Consider the following 22,309-nt stretch of genomic DNA (forward strand, 5'->3'; position numbering starts at 1 on the left):
TAATTTTTTGAAAGATTTTTGATGAAAATACATCCATAAATTGTTGCTTTGGATACTGCTATTGAAATTTTTGATTATAAAGCTTTGTGTCGGGTGCTATAATTTTTTAAAAAGTGTATGTTGCCATTTGGCAACAAATGCCTTTTAAGGTGTTTAAACTCTCAAGAACATGCGGCCAATTTTTAAATAGCATACATTTATTTGCGCTTGAAACTCAGCGATCAGACTTTTTTTTGAGCTTAAGCAAACATTTTTTAGACATGTCACGAAAAATGCAAGAAGCTGATATCGAAAATTTCTGATAAATTTTGACGACTCGGATATATCCGATACAGAGCACTCACAAGAAACAGAAACTTTTTTGATCGAAGAGCTTTCCCGGCAAGATCAGTATGAAATTAATATTTCAATTATTACCTTTTTGAAAGACTGCGAAAATTTGGAATTTGGGCCACTGGTACCATACGAGGAATTAAGATTGGTAAAGTACCTCTCAAATATGAGGAGTTGAAAAAAGAGGGGCGAGGTAGTTTAGACTTTCACATAGAAAGAGGAAACAATATCTTTGTTATGAAACCGCTCAACTTGTGTCTTCAATTTATAGTGATGAACCTTTACACAAAGTTACTAGATTTTGTTCTGAACAGAAGAAAAAGACTGAAATAACTCAGCCTAACATAGTCAAAGTGTATAATAAAAACATGGGTGGAGTGGATAAAATTGACTATCTTTTGTCACTATACCGTATATCAAACCGATCGCAAAAATGAACACGCAAGGTGTTTCACCACTTCATAGCATACGCAATTCATGGCTAATATATAAAAAGAGACTTTTTCAGCATTGACCCAAATACTCAAAAGCCCATGGACCATTTAGAATTCTGACAAAATATTGCTGATGGGCTAATTGTCTGTCCAAGAAAAATTATTGTTCTAGAAAATGTGTGCGGCCAAAAGCCATATTTAGTGAAAAACGTCTAGCTAAATCAAGACGTACAAATGAAACAGCACCTGCTGTTTCCATACGATATGATGGAAACCAATATTGGCCGGAGCAACCAAAAGACAAAAGTATATGCAAAATCAACGGATGTTCAGTATATACCAGGTTCAAATATTCAAAATGCCAGATTCACCTATGCATCTCGGGATTGCCTCATTATATAAGCTAAATACCTACAACTATCGTAATAAACATACTTATTCTTATTATTATTTTTAATATTATTATTATTACTATTATAATTATTATTATTATCACTATTATTTCCAGTATTATTATTCATTATCTTCATTACTTTTTGATTTGTTGAATAAAACATCTTTGTTTCAAATATTACGTATGTATGTTTTTCTGTGCTTTTAACCAAATTTGGTGCCATATGGCAACATTGAAAAAAACCATTTTCCGAAAATAATTTTGGAAAAAATTGTTTTTATTATTGCTAATGGAACCAATAAGAGGTCTCACGTAAAATTTTAGATTTTTTGGACGGCTCTATAAAAAGATGTACTGAAAGGGTTAAACAAGTAGAAGAAAATGAAAAAGTTCTGCAGGGCGAAATCAAAAGCCCTTGCAATCTTGGCAGGAACACTGTTCGTGGTATTATATATATGTATAAATAACTTGGCGGTACCCGACAGATGACGTTCTGGGTCACCATGGTCCACATTTTGGTCGATATCTCGAAAACGCCTTCACATATACAACTAAGGGCCACTTCTTTTTAAAAATCAATACCTTTAATTTGATAACCATATCGTACAAACGCATTATAGAGTCACCCCTGATCCACATTTATGGCGATATCTCGAAAAGGCGTCACCTATAAAACTAAGGCCCCTCCCTTTTAAAATACTCAATAACACCTTTCATTTTATACCCATATCATACAAACACATTCTAAAGTCACCCCTGCTCCACCTTTATGGCGATATCTCGAAAAGGCGTCAACCTATAGAACTAAGGCCCATTCCTTTTCAAAATACTCATTAATACCTTTCATTTGATACCCATATCGTACAAACACATTCTAGAGTAACCTTTGGTCCACCTTTATGGCGATATCTGGAAAAGGCGACCTATAGAACTAAGGCTCACTCCCTTTTAAAATACCCATTAACACCTTTCATTTGATTCCCATATCGTGCAAGCACATTCCAGAGTAACCTCTGGTCCACCTTTATGGCGATATCTCGAAAAGGCGTCCACCTATAGAACTAAGGCCCACTCCCTTTTAAAATACTCATTATCAACTTTCATTTCATAACCACCTCGTACAAACAAATTCTAGAGTCACCCCTGGTCCACCTTTATGGCGATATCTCGAAAAGGCGTCCACCTATAAAACTAAAGCACACTCCCTTTTAAAATACTCATTAACACATTTCGTTTGATACCCATATCGTACAAACACATTCTAGAGTCACCCCTTGTCCACCTATATGGCGATATCTCGAAAAGGCGTCCAACTATAGAACTAAGGCCAACTCCCTTTTAAAATACTCATTAACACCTTTCATTCCATACCCATATTGTACAAACAAATTCTTGAGTCACCCCTGGTCCCCCTTTATGGCGATATCGAAAAGGCGTCCACCTATAGAACTAAGGCTCACTCCTTTTTAAAATACCCATTAACACCTTTCATCTGATTCCCATATCGTACAAACACATTCTAGAGTCACCCCTGGTCCACCTTTATGGCGATATCTCGAAAAGTCGTACACCTATAGAACTAAGGCCCCCTCCCTTTTAACCAATCATTAATACCTTTCATTTGATACCCATATCGTACAAACGCATTCTAGGTTCACCCCTGGTCCACCTTTATGGCGATATCTCGAAAAGGCGTCCACCTATAGAATTAAGGCTTACTCCTTTTTAACATACTCATTAACACCTTTCATTTGATACACATATCGTACAAACACATTCTAGAGTCACCCCTGGTCCACCTTTATCGTGATATCTCTTAAAGGTGCCCACCTATAGAACTAAGGCCCACTCCCTTTTAAATACGCATTAACACCTTTTACTTGATACCCATATCGTACATACACATTCTAAAGTCACCCCTGGTCCACCTTTATGGCGATATCTCGAAAAGGCGTCCACCTATAGTACTAAGGCCCACTCCCTTTTAAATAATCATTAACACCTTTTATTTGATACCCATGTCGTACAAACGCATTCCAGAGTCACCCCGGGTCCACCTTTATGCCGATATCTCGAAAAGGCAAGGAGTACTCCCTTTTAAAATACTCATTACCACCTTTTATTTACCCTAGGTTAATTTTCCTACATGGTGATTTTCCCTTATTTTGTCTCCAAAGCTCTCAGCTGAGTATGTAATGTTCGGTTACACCCGAACTTAGCATTCCTTACTTGTTTCGTATTGGTGTTGTACAATAATAAAAACAAAACAAATATTACGACAATGGAACATATGGTCCTAGTATCTTAGGTTCGGTATAGAACTCCGCATTTTTCATAAATAATTCTATTCAGTCACATTTAATCTTTTTATTTTATTTATTTCGTTGCTGTTTGTTTTTAATGTTTTTTCAATTGGCATATATGTAATACTCCTATAGCTAGCCTATGCTAATAGAAAATGCTCGCAATGTGTTTTGAATTCGAAGTCAAAACAAGACAGCCTATAAAATTTTTGTGATTGTAGCAGCATAAGTGTGAAAAGAAAAAATTTAAATTTAGGTACATTCGATTATTGAATACAAAAACAGAAACGTTTAAACAGCAATATATCGGCACTCTGATGTTTGGGAATGTACCTAGCCTTTTGTAGCAATATAGGAGTATTACATATATGTCAATTGGCTACATAAATTTCACACTGAGTGATGCCAAATATAGCCAAAAGGGACTAGAAGGGATCAATTATACTCCAATGTGGACAAAAGAGATCTATCGCAGACGGCTCTCTTTAGGCATTAATCGCACGATTTTTTGCAGGGTGTTTTAAGCCTACCCTGTAAGAAATTTGTTTTTGTCTAGACTCAATAGAATCGCCAGGGGCGACCCCGCTTAGAAAAAGTGTTTTCTAATAGAAAAACCCTGTTTTCAAATTTTTTAGGTTCCTTTGCCTGGCTTTAACTAGGGATTTTCGCAAGGAGCATGCGTCCACCACATCACGGCGGCCGCCCATATGTGGTGGAAAATATAAGGCTTGACCCGGGCTCGAAAAATTGGAATATCGAAGTTGCTACCGGTGTTTGAAAACTTCGTATTAAGTAAGCTTGGAAATAAGGATTTAATGGTATCTTCCTTGGCTAAGGTGGTATTTAGTTACACTGAAACTTCGGGGACAAACTTTTCTTTCGTTGTGGGTTGTATAACAGCATCAAATATGCTTCCCGAAAACCTTCCGAATTAATTGCCTTATCGTATGTGGCTTTCATCTTGGCACTCGTAATCTTGGTTCGTTCCCTTAGAAGATCGTGTATTTCCCTTATCTCTTCCTCTAAGACACCAGTTTATTTCTTGCATTTCTCTTCGCATCGGCATTCATCCAAACTTCAAATCAGCTAGCAGTCGAAGGTAATTTCCAAAAATTACCAAAAATTTTTGGGGTAGTTTGGCCCGTTGTCTCATGCACTGCCGAACGGTAAGCCACCAAGAATAATGATATGTGTGTATCCCACTCTTTATGGAACTTGTCTACTACTTTCCTTAAGTGCCCCTCCAAGGTTCTATTGAATTGTTCCACCATACCATCGGACTGAGGATGCAATGCAGTTGTCCGAGTTTTTCGAACTCCCAATGTTTTACACATTTCTTGGAACACAGCTGATTCAAAATTCCTGCCTTGGTCAGAATGTAACTCCAGTGGTATACCATAGCTTGCAACCTAATTGTTTGTAAACACTTCTGCTACTGTTTCCGCTTCTTGATTTGGGATTGGGTCTACCTCTGGCTAATTGCTTAAATAATCCAATAACCACCAGTGCATATTTGTTTCCGCGGTTGCTAGAAGGAAATGGACCTGCGACATCCATAGCGATCCTTTCAAATGGTCACCTGAGTTATATTGCTTCATCTGGCACTTCGCATTTTGGGCCCTTTCGCTCTGCTACAAACCCCGCAGTTGGCTATTTACTCAGTGACCGATTGACGGTAACCAACCCAATAGAATTTCTGCTTAATTTTCTCGAGCGTCTTCGTGATTCCAAGATGACCTCCACTTGGACCGTTATGTAGCTCATTGAGAACATCCATAATCCTTTTCCTTAGAACAACTACCAGTTTCATCTTACATTCACCCTCCTCACTCTCCCATATTCGATGCAGGCAATCGGATATCAATTGTAAACTGTTCCATGACTTCGCAATACGACTCTCTGCTGACATTTCCTCTCTATTTGGTCTTTCGTTTCGTTCGAGCCCTTGCATAACATGTGGCAGATCTGGGTCTGCTAGCTGACAGTTCCTTAGTTATTCCATGTCCCATTCATCCGAGTATGTTATAGTCATAAGCCGTACCTGTGATGTCTTCCTTAGCCTCAGCTTTCGAACAGTGTTTTCATTCCAAATTATATGGTCTTCGTGACATTGCATCGGCATTCCCATGGGTACTACCTTTCCGATGCTCAATTGAAAAGTCATGGCTTTGGAGTCGCTCTATCCACCATGCCAATTGACCTGGATTACGAAGCTGCGTGCCTGTCCTGAAGCGGAATCGCTGCCCGTAGCGGTACTTGTAAAAATGTTTAATGCACTCTACCAATGCCAACAGCTCTGTCCGTGTAACGCAACAGTACCTCTCTGGTTTTCCAATTGATCGGCTGCAATATGCAACTACCTTATCCCGTCCATTGACCAGTTGTGATAAAACGCCTCCTATAGCATATCCACGTGCATCTGTATCTAGAATAAACGTTGCTCCTGGACTCGGATATGCCAATATTGGGGCAGTGCTCAAACGCTCTTTCAATGTTTGGAAAGCCACTTCTTGCTCCTTCTTCCATTCAAAAGATTTATTTTTTCTTGTAAGCTCATGGATTCTATGGGCTACGCTGTCAAAGTTTAGTACAAATCAGCGGTAATATGTGCGCAACCCAAGGAAACTTCCTAATTCATGCAGGGTCTTGGCCAATCCTTTACAGCTTCTATCTTTTCATTCGCAGTGCAGATGCCCTCTGTCGTTATCTTGTGACCCAAATAACTTACTTCCTTTCTAAACGGTGAACACTTTTTGGGACAGTTTCAGACTAGCGCCAGCTATTTTCTGGAAAACTTCCTCCACGTTCTTAAGATGTTCATCAAAGTTTTTCCCAATACGATGATGTCGTCCAGGTACACCAAGCGTAGTCCGTTCAAAACCTGATCCATTAGTGTCTCAAAAGTAACTGGTGCATTACAAAGCCCAAAAGGCATCACTGTAAATTGCCAAAGACCATCTCCGACGCTGAAGGCTGTTTTCTCTTTGTCTTCCTCCTTCACTTCCACTTGCCAGTAGTCGCTTTTCTAGTCCAATATGGAAAACGATTTCGTACCAGATAGCAAGTCCAGGGTGTCATCAATTCTTGGCAATGGGTATCCTTTGTCGTGACGTCGTTCAACTTGCGATAGTCCACGCAAAACCTCATTTTTCCGTCCTTCTTCTTCACAACTACCGTCGGCGAGCTCCATGGACTAGCTGATGGTTCGATGATTATTAGAAAAGCAGGAGGGCGTAGGCTCAATTGTAAAACACGAAGCATGCAAACGCGAAGATATAGTGAAACCTCGGCCCTCGGTGAAGAAATGTATGTTAGTTGCTGCAGTAGACCTGGATGATTTGGATGTTCAGATCTAAATCGCCCACAATCGAGACGAAAAACTTAAGAAACATATGAGCGAATTGGAAAAAGGGGAAATAATAGTATACGAACTGGTCGATGGCTTAGTATGTCGCAGGATTGGTCAAAAGGTCATGCTGTGTGTCTCTACAGAAATGCAAGAAAATGTAATTCGGTTTACACATGAGAAAATAGGTCATCTAGGGGCAGATATATGCTATAATCAAATAAGGAAACCTATTGGTTCAGCGACATGACGGAAAAAATTCGTAGATTAATCCAAAACTGCATCAAATGCATTATATATTCTGCGCTTGCTCATTCTAACGAGCATAATCTTTAGTATTCCAAAGAAACCAATTCTATTTGATACCCTCAATTTGGACCACTTCGGCCCCCTGCCCGCGATTAGGTCAAAGCGTAAACATATATTGGTGGTTATAGATGCTTTCACGAAGTTTGTAAAATTGTATCCAGTGAATTCTACGAGCACAAGAGAAGTGTGCTGCTCACTATAAAAGTACTTTGGCTACTACAGCCGTCCTCTACGGATCATAACTGACGGAGGTAGCTCTTTCACCTCCCTTGAATTCAGCGAGTTCTTATTAAAAGGGAATATAGAACATGTTAAAGTTGCAGTGGCGTCACCACAAGCGAACGGCCAGGTAGAAAGGGCCAATCGTGTCCTCAAGGCAATGTTAAGTAGGATGACTGAGTCCGAGGAACACTCTGATTGGGCCATTAAATTGTCGCAAATAGAATATGCAATGAATAACACCGTTCATAGTACGACTAAATGCACTCCAAGTGATTTACTTTTCGGAATAAATCAAAGGGGCTGTTTCAACGACGAACTGACCGAATGTCTGGAGGAAAAGTTGTCAAATGAAGATGTTAGGAACCTTAGCGAAACCCGACAAGACGCTCTTAAAAACATAGAACGGTCCCAGGAATATGATCTACGATACTTCTTGAGAAACAGTGTCCCTGCCAAGACCTACTCAGTTGGAGACTTCGTAGTTATAAGGCCCACTGATACAACCGTCTGAACCAACAAGAAACTTATTCAGAAATATAGAGGACCATACGTTATCCATAAATCATTGCCAAATGACCGTTACATCATCAGAGATATAAATAACTGCCAATTGACACATTTACCATATGATGGAGTGGTTGAAGCTTTAAAAAGTCGCAAATGGTGTTCGCCAACCAATGGGAACATAGAAAAAAATAATAATAATGTCCAGTCACCAACGGCAACCGGTCACACTACCTCAACATGAAATGTTAATTGATTTAGGTCAATCATTATGTCAGATTGGCCGAGTTGTAATGTCACCTTAAGTTAGTAATGTCACCTTTAGTTTTAAGTTTTATTCATATAAGCAACCCTGTACATAGCAACCCTGGCATAGGATGTCGAGTATAAAAGAAAATATAAAAATGTCAAAAAGAGGGAAGCGCAGCTAACTTCACTGATTTCCTTCTTCTTCCTGCGCCAGCCGAAAGGACAAGTTGCAATTTCGTAAGACAAACTAAATATCGCAAATAAAATAAAGACATCCTGTCGAATAAAACGATATAGTTACAATACCTTGACATAATTTAAAAAAAGCAACTGTGTTAGTTGAGAACTAAAAAACAAAATAAATGTAAGGCGCGATAACCTCCGAAGAGATTTTAGGCCGAGCTGCTCTTCCAATTTGTGTCGTGCTCCTTTTTAATTTTTCCTACAAATTGGCGGGACGGGACCTACTTGTTTTATGCCGAGTCCGAACGGCATCTGCAAGGCAGATGAGTTTTCACTGAGAGCTTTTCATGGCAGAAATACACTCGGAGTGCTTTCCGAACACTGCCGAGGTGCGACCCCGCTTAGAAAAATTTTCTTCTAATTGAAAAAGTTTGTTTCTAAAATTTTGATGTTGCTTTGCCCGGGGTGTGAACCCAGAGTCTTCGGTGTGGTAGGCGGAGCACGCTACCATCACACCACGGCGGCCGTCTGAGAACTATTGAGATGAAATCTACAGTACTCTCACTTCTTCGCATTCAGATCATTCGTATGTTAGTTTGAATGGACATGTGAAGACTTGGCAGGGAGGCAGGATCAGGTATCCCTCAATAAATTCTAGAGAATCTCTTTGGTGCTTGTAGTATTTCAGACAAAAATCTCTTCTACTGATGGATGAAAAGATCCGATTGTAGAAGTGCTCATATAACCTGCCGAATTTGGCAGCAGAATAGGGTTGTTGTTATAGCAATCCTTGCCCTATTACAAAAGGCTCGATAACTCAGGACATTGACATTAATGTACTCTAGCGGGAGGCTGAGAAATCTAGCAGTTTTAATGAACTTGGACGACAAAGAAGTTGCTGCTGGTTTCACACTGATGGTTTATGTCTTGTGAGGACATACTGCATGCACGACGAGTAGGAGGTTAACCTACTACAGTATCCAGATTGAAGTTGAGCAAGAGCGATTAGCAGTGGTCACGGAGGAGCTCCTTACTGCTATGTAACCCATGTTGGCGACGAGCAGCGCAACATCGGCGGGTCAATTGATTTCTACATTGTCAACAGTGTTCCTTTATATTTTCACCAAGTGCTGCCAGCAAGCGTTTTGACGATTTCGTCGAGTTAGGATGACTTGAGCAACTCTCTATGCAATAGAACGCCTTTTTTATACACATACCTTAATGTTTTCATAAGCCCCTTTTCTGGAGGAACACACGCACGTATGCAGCATAATCAAATCCTTAAACGTGTTTAAATGTCCGGAACTTTTTTATCATCCTCAGACAAATCCTTTGCGCAGATTAATAATCTTTTATTGGAGTTTTTCCAACCATATGGATGTGCCCAAAATTGTCCTTTACTTTTGTTTTCTTACCGTGACGAAGAAAATTTAGCAATACCAGTTCTTTGTCGCTGGACATGTAATTTATTTACCAATACCAAAAACACACGCGAATTTTTTGTATCAAAAGCGAATCTAGCCTTAATTAATTCATTTGATTTCAAGAAATATTTTCCTTTTTGTAGTGGTGCTTGGAAATAGCTAAGGGTGCAGATCTTGAATCGTAGCTACAAGAAATATCTTGTACGTGACTATGACGCTACGCATCATGTGCTTCTTGCCTTATTGTTTTGCGAACTATATTTCAATATTATGGACGTTTTGTTGAAGCTTGAGCTAAACGAAAAATGTCCACGTAACTTAGAATATATGTAATACATATTGTTATTAAAGGCGGGTACACTCACAAACGCCAGAGTGCCGATATATTACCCAACAAGCAAAGTAAACATAATGTAAACTTTTAATAAGCTTTCTCAAAATAACATTAAGCCTACAAAACCTTAATAAATCGTTTAGAAATAAGCGTCAAATAATCGAAACGGCTCCTTGCCTATAAGCTCATAAATGTAAGCTTATAAAAAATTTCTAATATAAAGTTTTTTATAAATATTTTTCTAATGCTTTTCTAAACGATAATTTTTATTTCAATGAATTATTTCAATAATTTATACGTATAATAAATGTACACACATATGTATATAAATTCCTAATTTCATAAATACATTGAATCAAGTTTAGCTGCAATTCTAACGCATTCTTGGAGAATTCAAGAAGCGGTTTAAATGCAGCCATTCTTTTTCATACAATAACTGTTTATGAAAATAATTTAAAAATTTCCAAATTGAAAAAATTGTTTGTTCATGGTTTTTTGTAAACATTTACAATTTACTTTCACAGTTAAAATATTTATAAACATTTACCCTCAACACTTACAAAATGTTTTTTGGAAAAAATTTAAATATATTTCATATTGAAACCGCTTATATGTATATCGTGTGACACAGCAAGTTTACTTTAAGCTACTTTTAAAAACATTTACAGAAATACCTGTTGGGTACCTAAATTAAAATTCGTTCTTGTCACACTTACGCTGCTACAATCACAATAGTTGTGTAGACTGTCTTTTTTTATTTCGAATTCAAAACTCATTGCGAGCATGTTATACTAGCAATATTACATTTATGTAACTAAGCATGTTTCAGTAACAGTTATTATGTTCGCCAAGTAATTGGGCCAATATTTTGTGTCGTAGACATCTATACAATTTTCCTAGACAAAACTTCAATTTTTCTCTCTTAGTTGACACTTTCGCGGAACACCCATATGTATATATTTGATACACTTCTTAATATTCTTGGTATTGTAATCTCCGTAAACATATACTAAATATATTTTTAATATTTAATTCTCTTCCAGGGATTACGATAGCTATTGCAGTATGCCTTCTTATACTTGGAATTTTGGTAACATGTGAATTCACAACGCTTATAAATTTAGTTATAAACTACCAAGTTGCACTACGGCCGGGAAGTCAAACTTTTGGGTGGTGGGCTAAACCCCCAGTGGAGCCAAAAATATCTGTATATGTATATAATGTTACAAATGCAAATGAATTTTTGAACAATGCATCGAAGCCAATCCTGGATGAAGTGGGTCCATATGTTTACACGTAAGTTAATTGGTTTGTATAGCTACGTGATATTTTGAGAAATCCAATTGCAGCCATCCTGCTCCTATTAGAACAACCATAGACTGTGTTATTTATTTATTTATCTGTATATCAAATATACAGCATACTGGAACGAATTTTGGGACATTCCGCTTATTTGAAAACTTCTGATAACGTTCGAATCGCTAAACTGTTGAATAAAACACTAAAATATTCAGTATTGCAATCTGGTATTTATTTAGCTTACTTTGGGAGTAGTACTTCACAATTATACTTAAAAACCAATACCGTGTTTATATCAAAACTGAATCGTTATTACTCAGCTTGCGCTGCTTTTATGCTCCCGGTTTCCTCGTTCACCCATTTCTCCTATAGTCTAGTAATTTCGCGAACAGTTGTAGCTCATGCTTGGTTAGTTACCAGTTATATACATGTATATCTGTAGTCCACGCCTCTCCTATAGCCATACGCGTGTGTATGTGTGAGTAACTATTTCGGCTGATGACTACATCTGTGTGTGTGAGATATCTCTTCGTTGCCTTGTACATAAGTATGGCTAGTTTTAATGTGTACATGTACATAAGAGTGGTTGCTTCATGTGTTTTGTTGTTTCGTGATTATTAGCTAACAGCTTAGTGATGCTGATATTCGTCACACTGCCCTCCACTTAAGTCTGATCGTCCCGATCAGAAAAATTTCTCGATCTAACCGCTGCTAGCCTCTGCAAATGAACCACCCCTCTATTTCGTGGTTTCCCAATTGTTTGTATACGGTAGATGACATCACTGATCTGCTTCACTACTTCTTCCTTCCCAGCTACATTGAAATTTTGAATGAACAATTTTCCGCCGGTTGTATAACACTACCAAATCTCCCACCAAGAAACTTTCCGACTTGTTGTTCTCGCCGTACCTGTGTTGCATCTTACTACACATTATCCTAGTGCGTTGCCTCACACTCTGTTGTTTGGCCACTGAACTACTTTGAAGAGCATTAGCTTGACAGATTGGCTTCGCATAATCAGTATCGTTCAGACATTTCACAACAGTATTGCGCGCCGGCTTGAACCCACCCTTGCATTCTTTCTGGTAAATTCTTTCGTTGATTTTAGTGTGTCTATTAGGGTTTGTTAATACCAGTGTTTTCCTCGCAGGTACCTTTGATTTTGATTTGTTTGGCCCATTCGTTCCATCAACCTTTGCAGGATCTACTGCCTTTGACTTTGGTGGTCTTTGTCGAATCTCCTACACCGGTACTCGCTTACTGCTAAGCCCTTTATCCAAACAGAAGTTAATTGGTACATTCTTGTTTTTATAGCGCATAATCCTTCTCTGCATATCTATCCTGATGCCATGGTCAACTAAGAAATCTACTCCCAATATGATTTCATCAACGATCTCTGCCACAACGAATTGTGTAGAACCATGACCTTCCTAATTAAGACTTCACATACCACTTCTCCCTGTACTTGGTTATACTCGCCAGTGACCGTACGCAATCTTGCTTCAAGTAATGGCTTTACTCTCCTGTTGACCAAATCAGATCGAATTACAGAATGAGATGCGACCGTATCTACAGTCAGTACACGTTCCTTGCCATCCACATATGCTCCAACTGTAAGACTGCTCGATTTTCTTCAGGTTTGGTATACAGAAATAACGGGGCATTCGAAAGCTTGAACTAGCTTTCGATCTTTACATCTGACTCACTCCTGCTCATCTCCACCAGCTTTGTTCTTAAGACCACCCATGCTGTTGGAACCAATAGAATCAACATCGCAATGACGTGCAATGTGACCTGGCTTCCCGCATTTGATAACTCCAGCATTTTTCTGTTGTGATCCCTTCAGTGCTTCCAAAATTGTGTCTACCCAATCTGGGCTTTCTACTTCCACACGATGGGCTTTGTACCCTGGCTTACTCAAAAGTGAGGCTGTTTCCTGAGTCAGTACATGTGATACAGTTTCAGCAAATGTTGGTTTTGGACTCTGATATGTTGCTTGCTTCGTTTCCACGTCTCGTATTCCATTTATGAAGCTCTGGATTTTTACCCTCTCAGTGTGTTCCACGGGTGCAGCCGCATTTGCTAAATGGGCCAGCCTTTCAACATCCGACGCAAACTCATGCAAAGTCTCATTCGCTTTTTGGTAGCGGTTTTGAAACTCGATATATCTGTTTCCTATGCTCGCTTCCGTAACGTCTCTCGACAGCGGCCATCAATGCTTCTTAACTGTTCCGTTCGTACTCTGGAATAGTCTATAAGATTTTAGCTGCAGACCCTTCCAATGCCACGAAGAGTGCAGCAACTTTATCCTCAGCATTGCAGTTATTCACTGCTGCCGGCTTTTCAAATTGATGCGTGAATACCTGGAAAGGAACAGAGCCGTCGAAAGATACCTTCGGATTGCTCGCTGAAGCAGCCGGGCGATTGAGTTGCAACTCCTGGATACGTCCTCAGAGTTAATCAAAAGCAACACATAGCTAAAGAACGTCACCAACGCATCTCGTAATAAAGCCCTAACAGGACACGAGTGAACATCTAGCCAACATAATAATTAACGTAAAAACAACGAAAGCACGTCAACGCAAGTAAGCACGCAAAGCATCGACAACCGCAGAAGCACCGACGCGAGGCTACGGAGCGTCAACTGTACACGGGTGGACCGTTAATAAGCCAGCCACACCGTTACCCAGTAAAATAACAAAAGGAGAAGTGGAGTACATGAAGTTTAATATATGTAGATAAGTAAACATTGTATTTTAAGTGAATAATTAGCTCTAAATAAAGTTGAAATACGACTTGCAAAAGGGCCCCAAAGTATAAATTTATTGTACGGAACCCTGGACACAGCGAGTATACTCCAGCAGTTAATAAAAAAGCGTCGTGGGAGGGAGAAAGCGTCAATACACATTTTTTTGGTATCCACTGAAAAATCCATTAGATTAAGTAGTCGGCTTCAAAACATTTAATCACTTATTATAATTAACCATTTGGTTTTGTTAAATTTGTATAATATTTTAGTTGCAACGGCTTTTTAGTCAGTCAAAATCTTCGTAGTATGTGAAAAAGTATATAAAAAGTGTATATTATCGCGACTACCTTTGTGGAAAATTTATCTAATTGTTATTCTATAGCTATTGGCCAAATTTTTATTATTGATTGCTGATAGCAAAACTTATGTGGGAGTGCAAAATATCATTGGTTACTTACTAACAATAGTACGTAATGCTATCAAGTACCAACCAAGTGGCAAAAAGCGTTGAAGAAAGCCAGCAATATCGGTAAGAGGAAATAAGTCCGTCGTCAGATACTCAAAGCAGTTTCCATTTGCGGCTGCTACTGAGACTAAATATGTCTTCAAGCGTTGTGTCTGTTCGTCGGCGTTGCGTGAGCGCGACCTGGGTGCCCAAGGTCCAAGAAAACTACCGTTGTTTACTAAAACGCATGTACGAGTGTTTTGACAAAGAACATTTGAATTGGCCTTCGGCCGAATGGCACAATATTTTATGGTTGGACGAGTCGAATATTGTCATGTATGCTTTTCTTGGCTAGGCGTGGGACCCATTCATTGGGTTAGGGAAATTATGACTGGTGTTTTATATGTAGATAGATATATTCTGCGCGGCTAAAACCAAGGAACAAAAAACACAAGGAAAGCTAGACGTCGAAAGGCTGCAATCGCAACAGACTGCCAATGATTTCGCAACTCGACACTCACACCTGTTCTCTGAGAGCTCAACTCAGCCTGAAGGAATGCAGAAGCAGTGGGAGCATATCTCCAAAGCACTTCGTACTGCTGCCGAGGAAAAAATTGGTTACCGGCGGTCACGGAAAAACAACTGGTACGATGAAGAATGCCGCGTAGCAACCGAAAGAAAAGACGCTGCCTAAAGGGCTATAAGAGGAGCGTGTGAACGCTGTCGCGAGTTAAAAAGGGAAACGAGACTCCTTTTCAGGAAGAAAGAAGCAAAGGCAGAGATGCGTGAGTGAGAGGAGCTTGAGCTGCTAGCCACCAGAAATATCGCCCGAAAATTTTCCCAAAAAATACGGCGACTGACGGAAGGTTTTAAGACCGGGGAAAACTCCTGTAAGAACTAAAACGGCGACCTTCTAACTGATGTCCAGGAAGTACTTAGATTATGGAAGGAACACTTCTCTGTTCATCTAAATGGAGACAGCGATTTACTGTACAGGTATGACGAACCCGATCCCGCAATCGACGATGATCGAATAAATATCCCCCCATCCGATTATGACGAGTAATAACCAGATTGAAAAACAACAAGGCCTGGGGCGCTGATGGATTACCTGCGGAGCCATTCAAATACGGCGGCGAGGAGTTGGTAAGACGCATGCATCAGCTTCTTCGCAAAATATGGTCGGACGAGTGCATGCCGGCCGAGTGCATGCCTAACGATTGGAATCTAAGTGTTCTTTGCCCAGTCCACAAGAAAGGGGATACTGCAAACTGCACCAACTATCGCGGAAGGCTGATTTTCTTAATATCGCATATAAGGTCCTGTCAAGTGTATTGTGCGAAAGATTGAAGACCACCGTGAACCGGCTGAATGGACCTTATCAGTGCAGATTTAGACCTGGTAAATCTACTATCGACCAGATTTCCACAATGCGCCAAATCTTTGAACAAACCCGCGAAAAGACAATCGACACACATTACCTCTTCGTCGATTTTAAAGCCGCCTTCGACAGCACTAAAAGGAGCTCCCTATATGCCGCTATGTCTGAATTTGGTTTCCCCGAAAAACTTATATGGCTGTGCAAAATGATGTTGAGCAACACCATCAGCTCAGTCAGAATTGGGAAGGACCTCTCCGAGCCGTTCGAAACTAAACGAGGTTTCAGACAGCGTGACCCCCTATCATGTGATTTCTTTAATTTAATGCTGGAGAAATTTATACTAGCTGCAGAACTTAACCTGCTGTCATCGAGCAAAGAGTCAGCAAATATGCGCCTTGGCAACCATGCTACTGTTGGCAGCTATAATTTCGAAATAGTAAAAGACTTCGTTTATTTGGAACCAGCATTAATACTAGTAACAACATCAGCTCTGAAATCCAGCGAAGAATCACTCTTGCCAATAAATGCTACTTTGGACTAGGTAGGCAATTGAAAAGCAAAGTCCTCTGTCGGGAAACGAAAATCACATCTACAAGTCACTTATATCCAGTCCTACTGTATCGTGCAGAAGCATGGAACATGACAACATCAGATGAAATGGCTATTGGAGTGTTCGAGAAAAAAGTCCTTCGGAAGATTTATGGACATCTACGCGTTGGCGATGGCGAGTACCGAAGAAGATTTAACGATGAGCTGTACGAGCTATATGCAGACATCAACATAGTCCAGCGAATTAAAACGCAGCGTCTGCGCTGGCTAGACCATGTTATGTGAATGAAAGATGATGCTCGGGCTAAGAAAATGTTTCTATCGGAACACCGCCAATGGAAGAAGAGGTAGAGGGCGGCCCCCACTCCGCTGGAAGGACCATGTGGAAAACGATTAAAATCCCTTGGTGTGACCAATTGGCGCCGGTTGGTAGAGAGAGGGAGCGACTGGCGCGCCTTGTTGGGCGACCATAACCGTTTAAACTGTTAAGCGCCAAATAAGTAAGTAAGTAATACTCAAGGACGTCATGCTGGCATATGCCAGAGGCTAATCGCTACTTGCTTATATGTTCCAGCAAGGCAACAACCTGAACTATACGAGCCAAGTATCAAAAAGATGGTTTGAGGAAAGCCAGGTTAACGTCATGGAATGGCCGCCACAGTTGTTAGACATAAACTCAATTGAAAATTTGTAAGTTGATGTCAAAGTCGCAGTAACCCAACACAAACCAACATCGAATACGCAATTATGGGAATATGTAAAAAGCGCATGGGAGTCGATTTCGGTTGAAAGATGCCAAAAATTTGTAGACTCAATGCCACGTCACTATGCTGCAATTCTAAAAAATAAGAGTCTTGTAACTAAATAGTAATTTATTTTTTGTCTTTATTGATACAAAAAATTTTAAATAACACAGGTTTCCTAAAAAATGCAGTTATGCTTTATTAAATTATTTTTTATTTTATAGAATACTGTTAAAGTTCGTAGTATGGAATTCTTGCGAATATATAACCTATTTTGGTACAGCAGTTCACATGCTGTCCTTTTATACAATTTTTTATTTTATTTTGTATCCTTTTTGATACTTTTGTTAGTTTTTCAGAGAAGAAATTCCAGACAGGATTTAAGTAGTTAATATATGACATAAACAGGGTGTTGTATAAACACCACATTTGCTTTTGTGGAATAAATCATAAAGCTCAGTTATACTTATTTCATTTTCAATTTGCTTATATGCTCTCGCTTATTTAAATTGCCCAAAACCAAATGCCAAGGTATTTTAAACTGTTCACTCTCGAAATACAAGAACCATCCAGATAAATTATTTTTAAATATAATTGTTAAAAATATTATAAAGCTAGTTTTCGGAAGATCGATTTTCAATAAATTACTTACGTTCAAACCGTTGGGAAATTATCTTTAGATCTGCTTGAATATTAGCTAAAAGTTCATCAAGAGTCTCGGTTGCATACAAAAAAGTTTCATTATCGGCATAAATTTGCGGTATTCCATTTATATCAAATTTAAATATATTATTAATGTATAATAAAAACAAAGTGGAGGCTAGTGTGGATACTTGTGGAACTTCAGATTTAATAGTGTAGTGTAAACAGCCAACAATTTCAATGCCAAATGAGTAAACCAGTTAATATGCTACCCTGTAACAAAAAGAGTCTAAATTTTAATCAACACAAAAGGGGAATTTGCTTATTGTTGCTGACAGCGCAATTCACACGATTTAATACAGATGTGTGTACACCGCACGACTAAACCAAATTTGCGTTTAGGCAAATTTGCTGACATTGCATTTCCCACAGACGTCACAACTTAACACAAATATGTGGGTGCGCACGACTAAACCAAATCTGCATTTAGGAAAATTTGCTGACATTGCATTTTCCACAGACGTCACAACTCAACATAAATATGTAGGAACATATTTGTGTCGATTTGTATGTAGGTATGTAAGTATGTATAATTAAAGTAAATATGTATGTAAGAATATGTTTAGAATAATTTAGTATAAATAAGCTAACAATATTTGAATAAAGATTAATTCACTCATTCATACTTACACCTCACAAACACTATTCATTTTCCACCTTTTATATGGCGATCCTGCCTTTATTATACTGGTTGCTTATTCACCCTAATTCATTGGCAAGGATAATACTGGCTGATTATTTAGCCTAAGCGCTATATATATATACACATACTACACAAATCATACAACAGCAACAAAAAATTGACAGTGCTAAGCGGTGCTCCAAATTGCCAAACATTTTTCCGAGGCAGCTGTGCAAGCGAAGTGGAATATAATATTTGCTAGACAATTGGGAAGAAATTAACGAATACCCTGAAGAAAAACGTAAAAATATAACAAAGGCAACAAATCTCACAACAGCAGCGAGAAATCGACAGTGCTGGGCGGTGCTCCAAATTGCCAAACATTTTTCCGAGTGCAGCTGTGGCAGGCGAAGTGGAATATAATATTATAAAATTATATTTTTGCTGTAAAAAATTTTTTTTTCTCATAATTATTGAGTTATGTTTCCAGAAGAGGACATACAAAATCAAAGTCAATTTGACCAAATTTTTGATAAATTAGTTAGATTAAATTTAAATTTGCAAGGAGGTGAAAACAAAACAACCGAGAAAATCAAGCAAGGCCCTTAGCCACTAACAATCGGGGAGTACAGAAAGAGAAATAGGATTCAAAAAATTGAGGAACCTAAACTCCCGAAGCCGGTCAAATTAAAAAGAAAAGGGGAGGAAAACAGGGCAACGGTAGGAGATCTATAGCAAAGCTATACGAAAAAATAAACTTGAGTACAAGTAGGGAAGAAAAAATTAACTTACAGAAGGAAATAAAGAAGTTAAGGAATATAAACAAAAAGAAGCATCAAATAATAGTAAAAGAGGACATAAAAAACCAAGACCAGAAATATAAACATTAGGGTGTCGAAAAAAAATATAAAATAATATTTTGTAAAACTTGATTTTAAATTATGGAAAGACCTAGGAAGATTAAAACTTATGTAAAAGGCCCACTTGAGGACCTTAAAAATGAAATTGAAATTGTAGATGAGGAAAAAACTCGAGCATGGTTGAAATATTATTGGAAACTTATTGATATACCTGGGGAACCAACAATATGGAATGTAAGGAACCCATTTGCAACAACACCTGAAGAGTTATATAGGTTGGAAGTCAAATTTTTAGGGAGAACAGACTAATATAATGACAAAAAATTAACAAAGGAAAAACAAAAAAAAAAATGTTTCTTCATATCTTTTTTCACGATGGGAGGCCAAGAATCAAAAATAGAAAAACCAACGGCAAACGTTGTAAACTCAGTCCAAGTAGTAGACCATACTGAGGCACTAGATACTATTAAGGTCATGCTTCTAATTAACTGTGTAGCTAGTTGCATTAATTTGTTTCTGAAGCTCTACTCAACCCATAACCAATTCCTAAAAACGCGATATGCCAGCTGTGCCGACGGTTTAGATAAAGTTTAACAAACTTTTTATCTACCATCCCCAATGGGTAAATGGGAAGATATCGTTAAACTACTCATAGAAAAAAAAACGATAGGAGAAAAATCTTACAAATATATTAATAAAAAGACAAAAGTAAAGGAAGAAACAGTAGTAAACCATTTCAAAATAATAGTTGAAGCATTTCACAAAATAGGAAAAACAATACAACAGTTAAATGGTAAACTAGACGGCAATCAAAAAGACCAAGGATATCAAATTTTTACCAGCGTTAGGGACAAGTTGGTGTACTCACTGGCAAGATATGATATAGAATTCATAGTAGCAACGAGATTCAAAAAAGAAATTGAAATACACTTTGGCACATTCCTGCTGGAGTCAGCCTCCGATTTAGAAGAGGAACCAGAAGTAGAACAAAAAGAAGAACAAAAACTGAAACAAAAAGAAATTTTAATAGAAACACCAAACTACCAAACAAGAAAAGACAAAATGGCACAAACTACAGTAGAATTTTAAAAAACGGCTTCGTCAATTATGCCTGAGTTTGATGGTAAGCCTGAAAACTTATATGGTTTCTTAAACGCACTAGATATCCTAGAACAAATTAAGGATACTCATGAGACCATAGCAGTCCCCATGATAAAAACTAAGCTTAAGGGAACAGCTAGAGACCTTTTGAGCACTGAAAATTCTATACTAGCAATAAAGCAAAAGTTGAGTTCAGAAATTAAAGGTGAATCTGTAGAAGTTTTGACGGCAAAACTCCTAAACTTCCAACAGCGCAGTAAAACAGCTAACCAGTACACTGCCGAAATCGAAAAATTAACAAAATCGTTGGAGGGTGCTTACATATCTGGCGGTCTTGCACCTGATTTGGCAACCAAATATCTCACACAATCAGCTGTAAAAGCTATATGTAAGAACTCGGCTAACGAAAGAGTTCAATAGATAGTGCAAGCAGGAACGTTCACATCTATGAACGAGGCTATTTCAAAATTTACGAATAGCTGTACTGAAGTCACAGGTAATTCAAATACAGTGTTAAGCCTGACGCGCTCACAAGGTAACTACCCAGGTAACTTCCGAAGAAGCTACCAAAATAATAATTATCGAGGTAACCAAAACCGAAGATATTATGGTAATTCTAACAGGTATAATAATAATAATAGTAATAGAAAAAATAATAGTTTCCCAGGACTGAATTTTGGAGGTCACTCAAGATCATCTAATCAGAGTAACACGAGCAATCTTCGTAATATAAACCAACAGGAAAACCAGCAAACTCCACTCCAACAGTAAACTCCAACGGTAATAAAGTATGTACATTCAACTTGCATCTAAACAGCTACATATCTTCCAATACCACTCTAAATAAGTCAACTTCAATGTTCCTGATAGATACAGGAGCGGATATCTCAATATTAAAGAAGGGTCAAATTGACAGTAATGTCACGATAAATAACTCACAGATAATAGATTTAAAAGGTATTGGCCGGGGCATAACAAGCACACTTGGAACAGTAAAAGCAGATCTAACAGATGATAGTCTTTTAATACGACACAAATTTCACATAGTAGAAAATGATTTCCCTATCCCATGTGATGGAATTTTGGTACTCGACTTCATTAAAAAATATAATTGCATTTTAGATTATAATAAAAATGGGGACAACCTAATACTACGACCATATGACTACCCAGAAGATATAGTTATACAAATGACAAATAAACCAACAATTAATAGCATTACAATACCCGCAAGATCCGAAGTAATTAGGCAGGTTTATATCAATAGTTACAATAAGGAACTATTAGTACCTCATCAAGAATTGACTGATGGCATTTTTGTAGCCAACACGATAGTAAACTCAAATCGAGCTTTAATAAGAATAACAAATACAACAGATAAACATGCAATCATTCAAGATTATGACTTCAAAACAGAAAGTTTAGAGGATTATGTAATAATTGAAAATACACCTCACTGCAAAGCGAATAATAAAGAAAAGTTAGAAAGATTGAATAAAATTTCCCGCCATTCGCTAGTAAATCACTCAACACATTATGTTCAGAATTCGTTGATATATTTTCATTAGAAACAGAACCAGTCACGACCAACAATTTTTACAAACAAAAGTTGCATATGAAAGATAACACTCCTGGGTATATTAAAAATTATAGACTACTTCAAGCACATAATAATGAAATAAATAAACAAGTAAATAAACTAATTCAAGATGATATTGTGGAACCATCAACCTCATAGTATAAGAGACCTATTTTATTGGTACCTTCCCTATCCCTTCCGGGCAAACAAGAAACAAGTAAGGAAGGTTAAGTTCGGGTGTAAC

General features: G+C 38.1%; 1 protein-coding gene across 1 annotated transcript in view; it reads left to right on the top strand.

Moving 5' to 3' along the window:
- emp (epithelial membrane protein) overlaps positions 1 to 22,309 on the top strand; it is a 631,372-nt gene that overhangs the window by 207,445 nt on the left and 401,618 nt on the right. Inside the window, exon 3 of the mRNA XM_067772914.1 lies at positions 11,079 to 11,331. Within this exon, the coding sequence (XP_067629015.1) occupies positions 11,079 to 11,331 (253 nt within the window). The remainder of the gene's footprint in view (positions 1 to 11,078; positions 11,332 to 22,309) is intronic.

This window comes from Eurosta solidaginis, chromosome 3 (assembly GCF_040869045.1).
Source record: "Eurosta solidaginis isolate ZX-2024a chromosome 3, ASM4086904v1, whole genome shotgun sequence".
Classification (NCBI taxonomy): domain Eukaryota; kingdom Metazoa; phylum Arthropoda; class Insecta; order Diptera; family Tephritidae; genus Eurosta; species Eurosta solidaginis.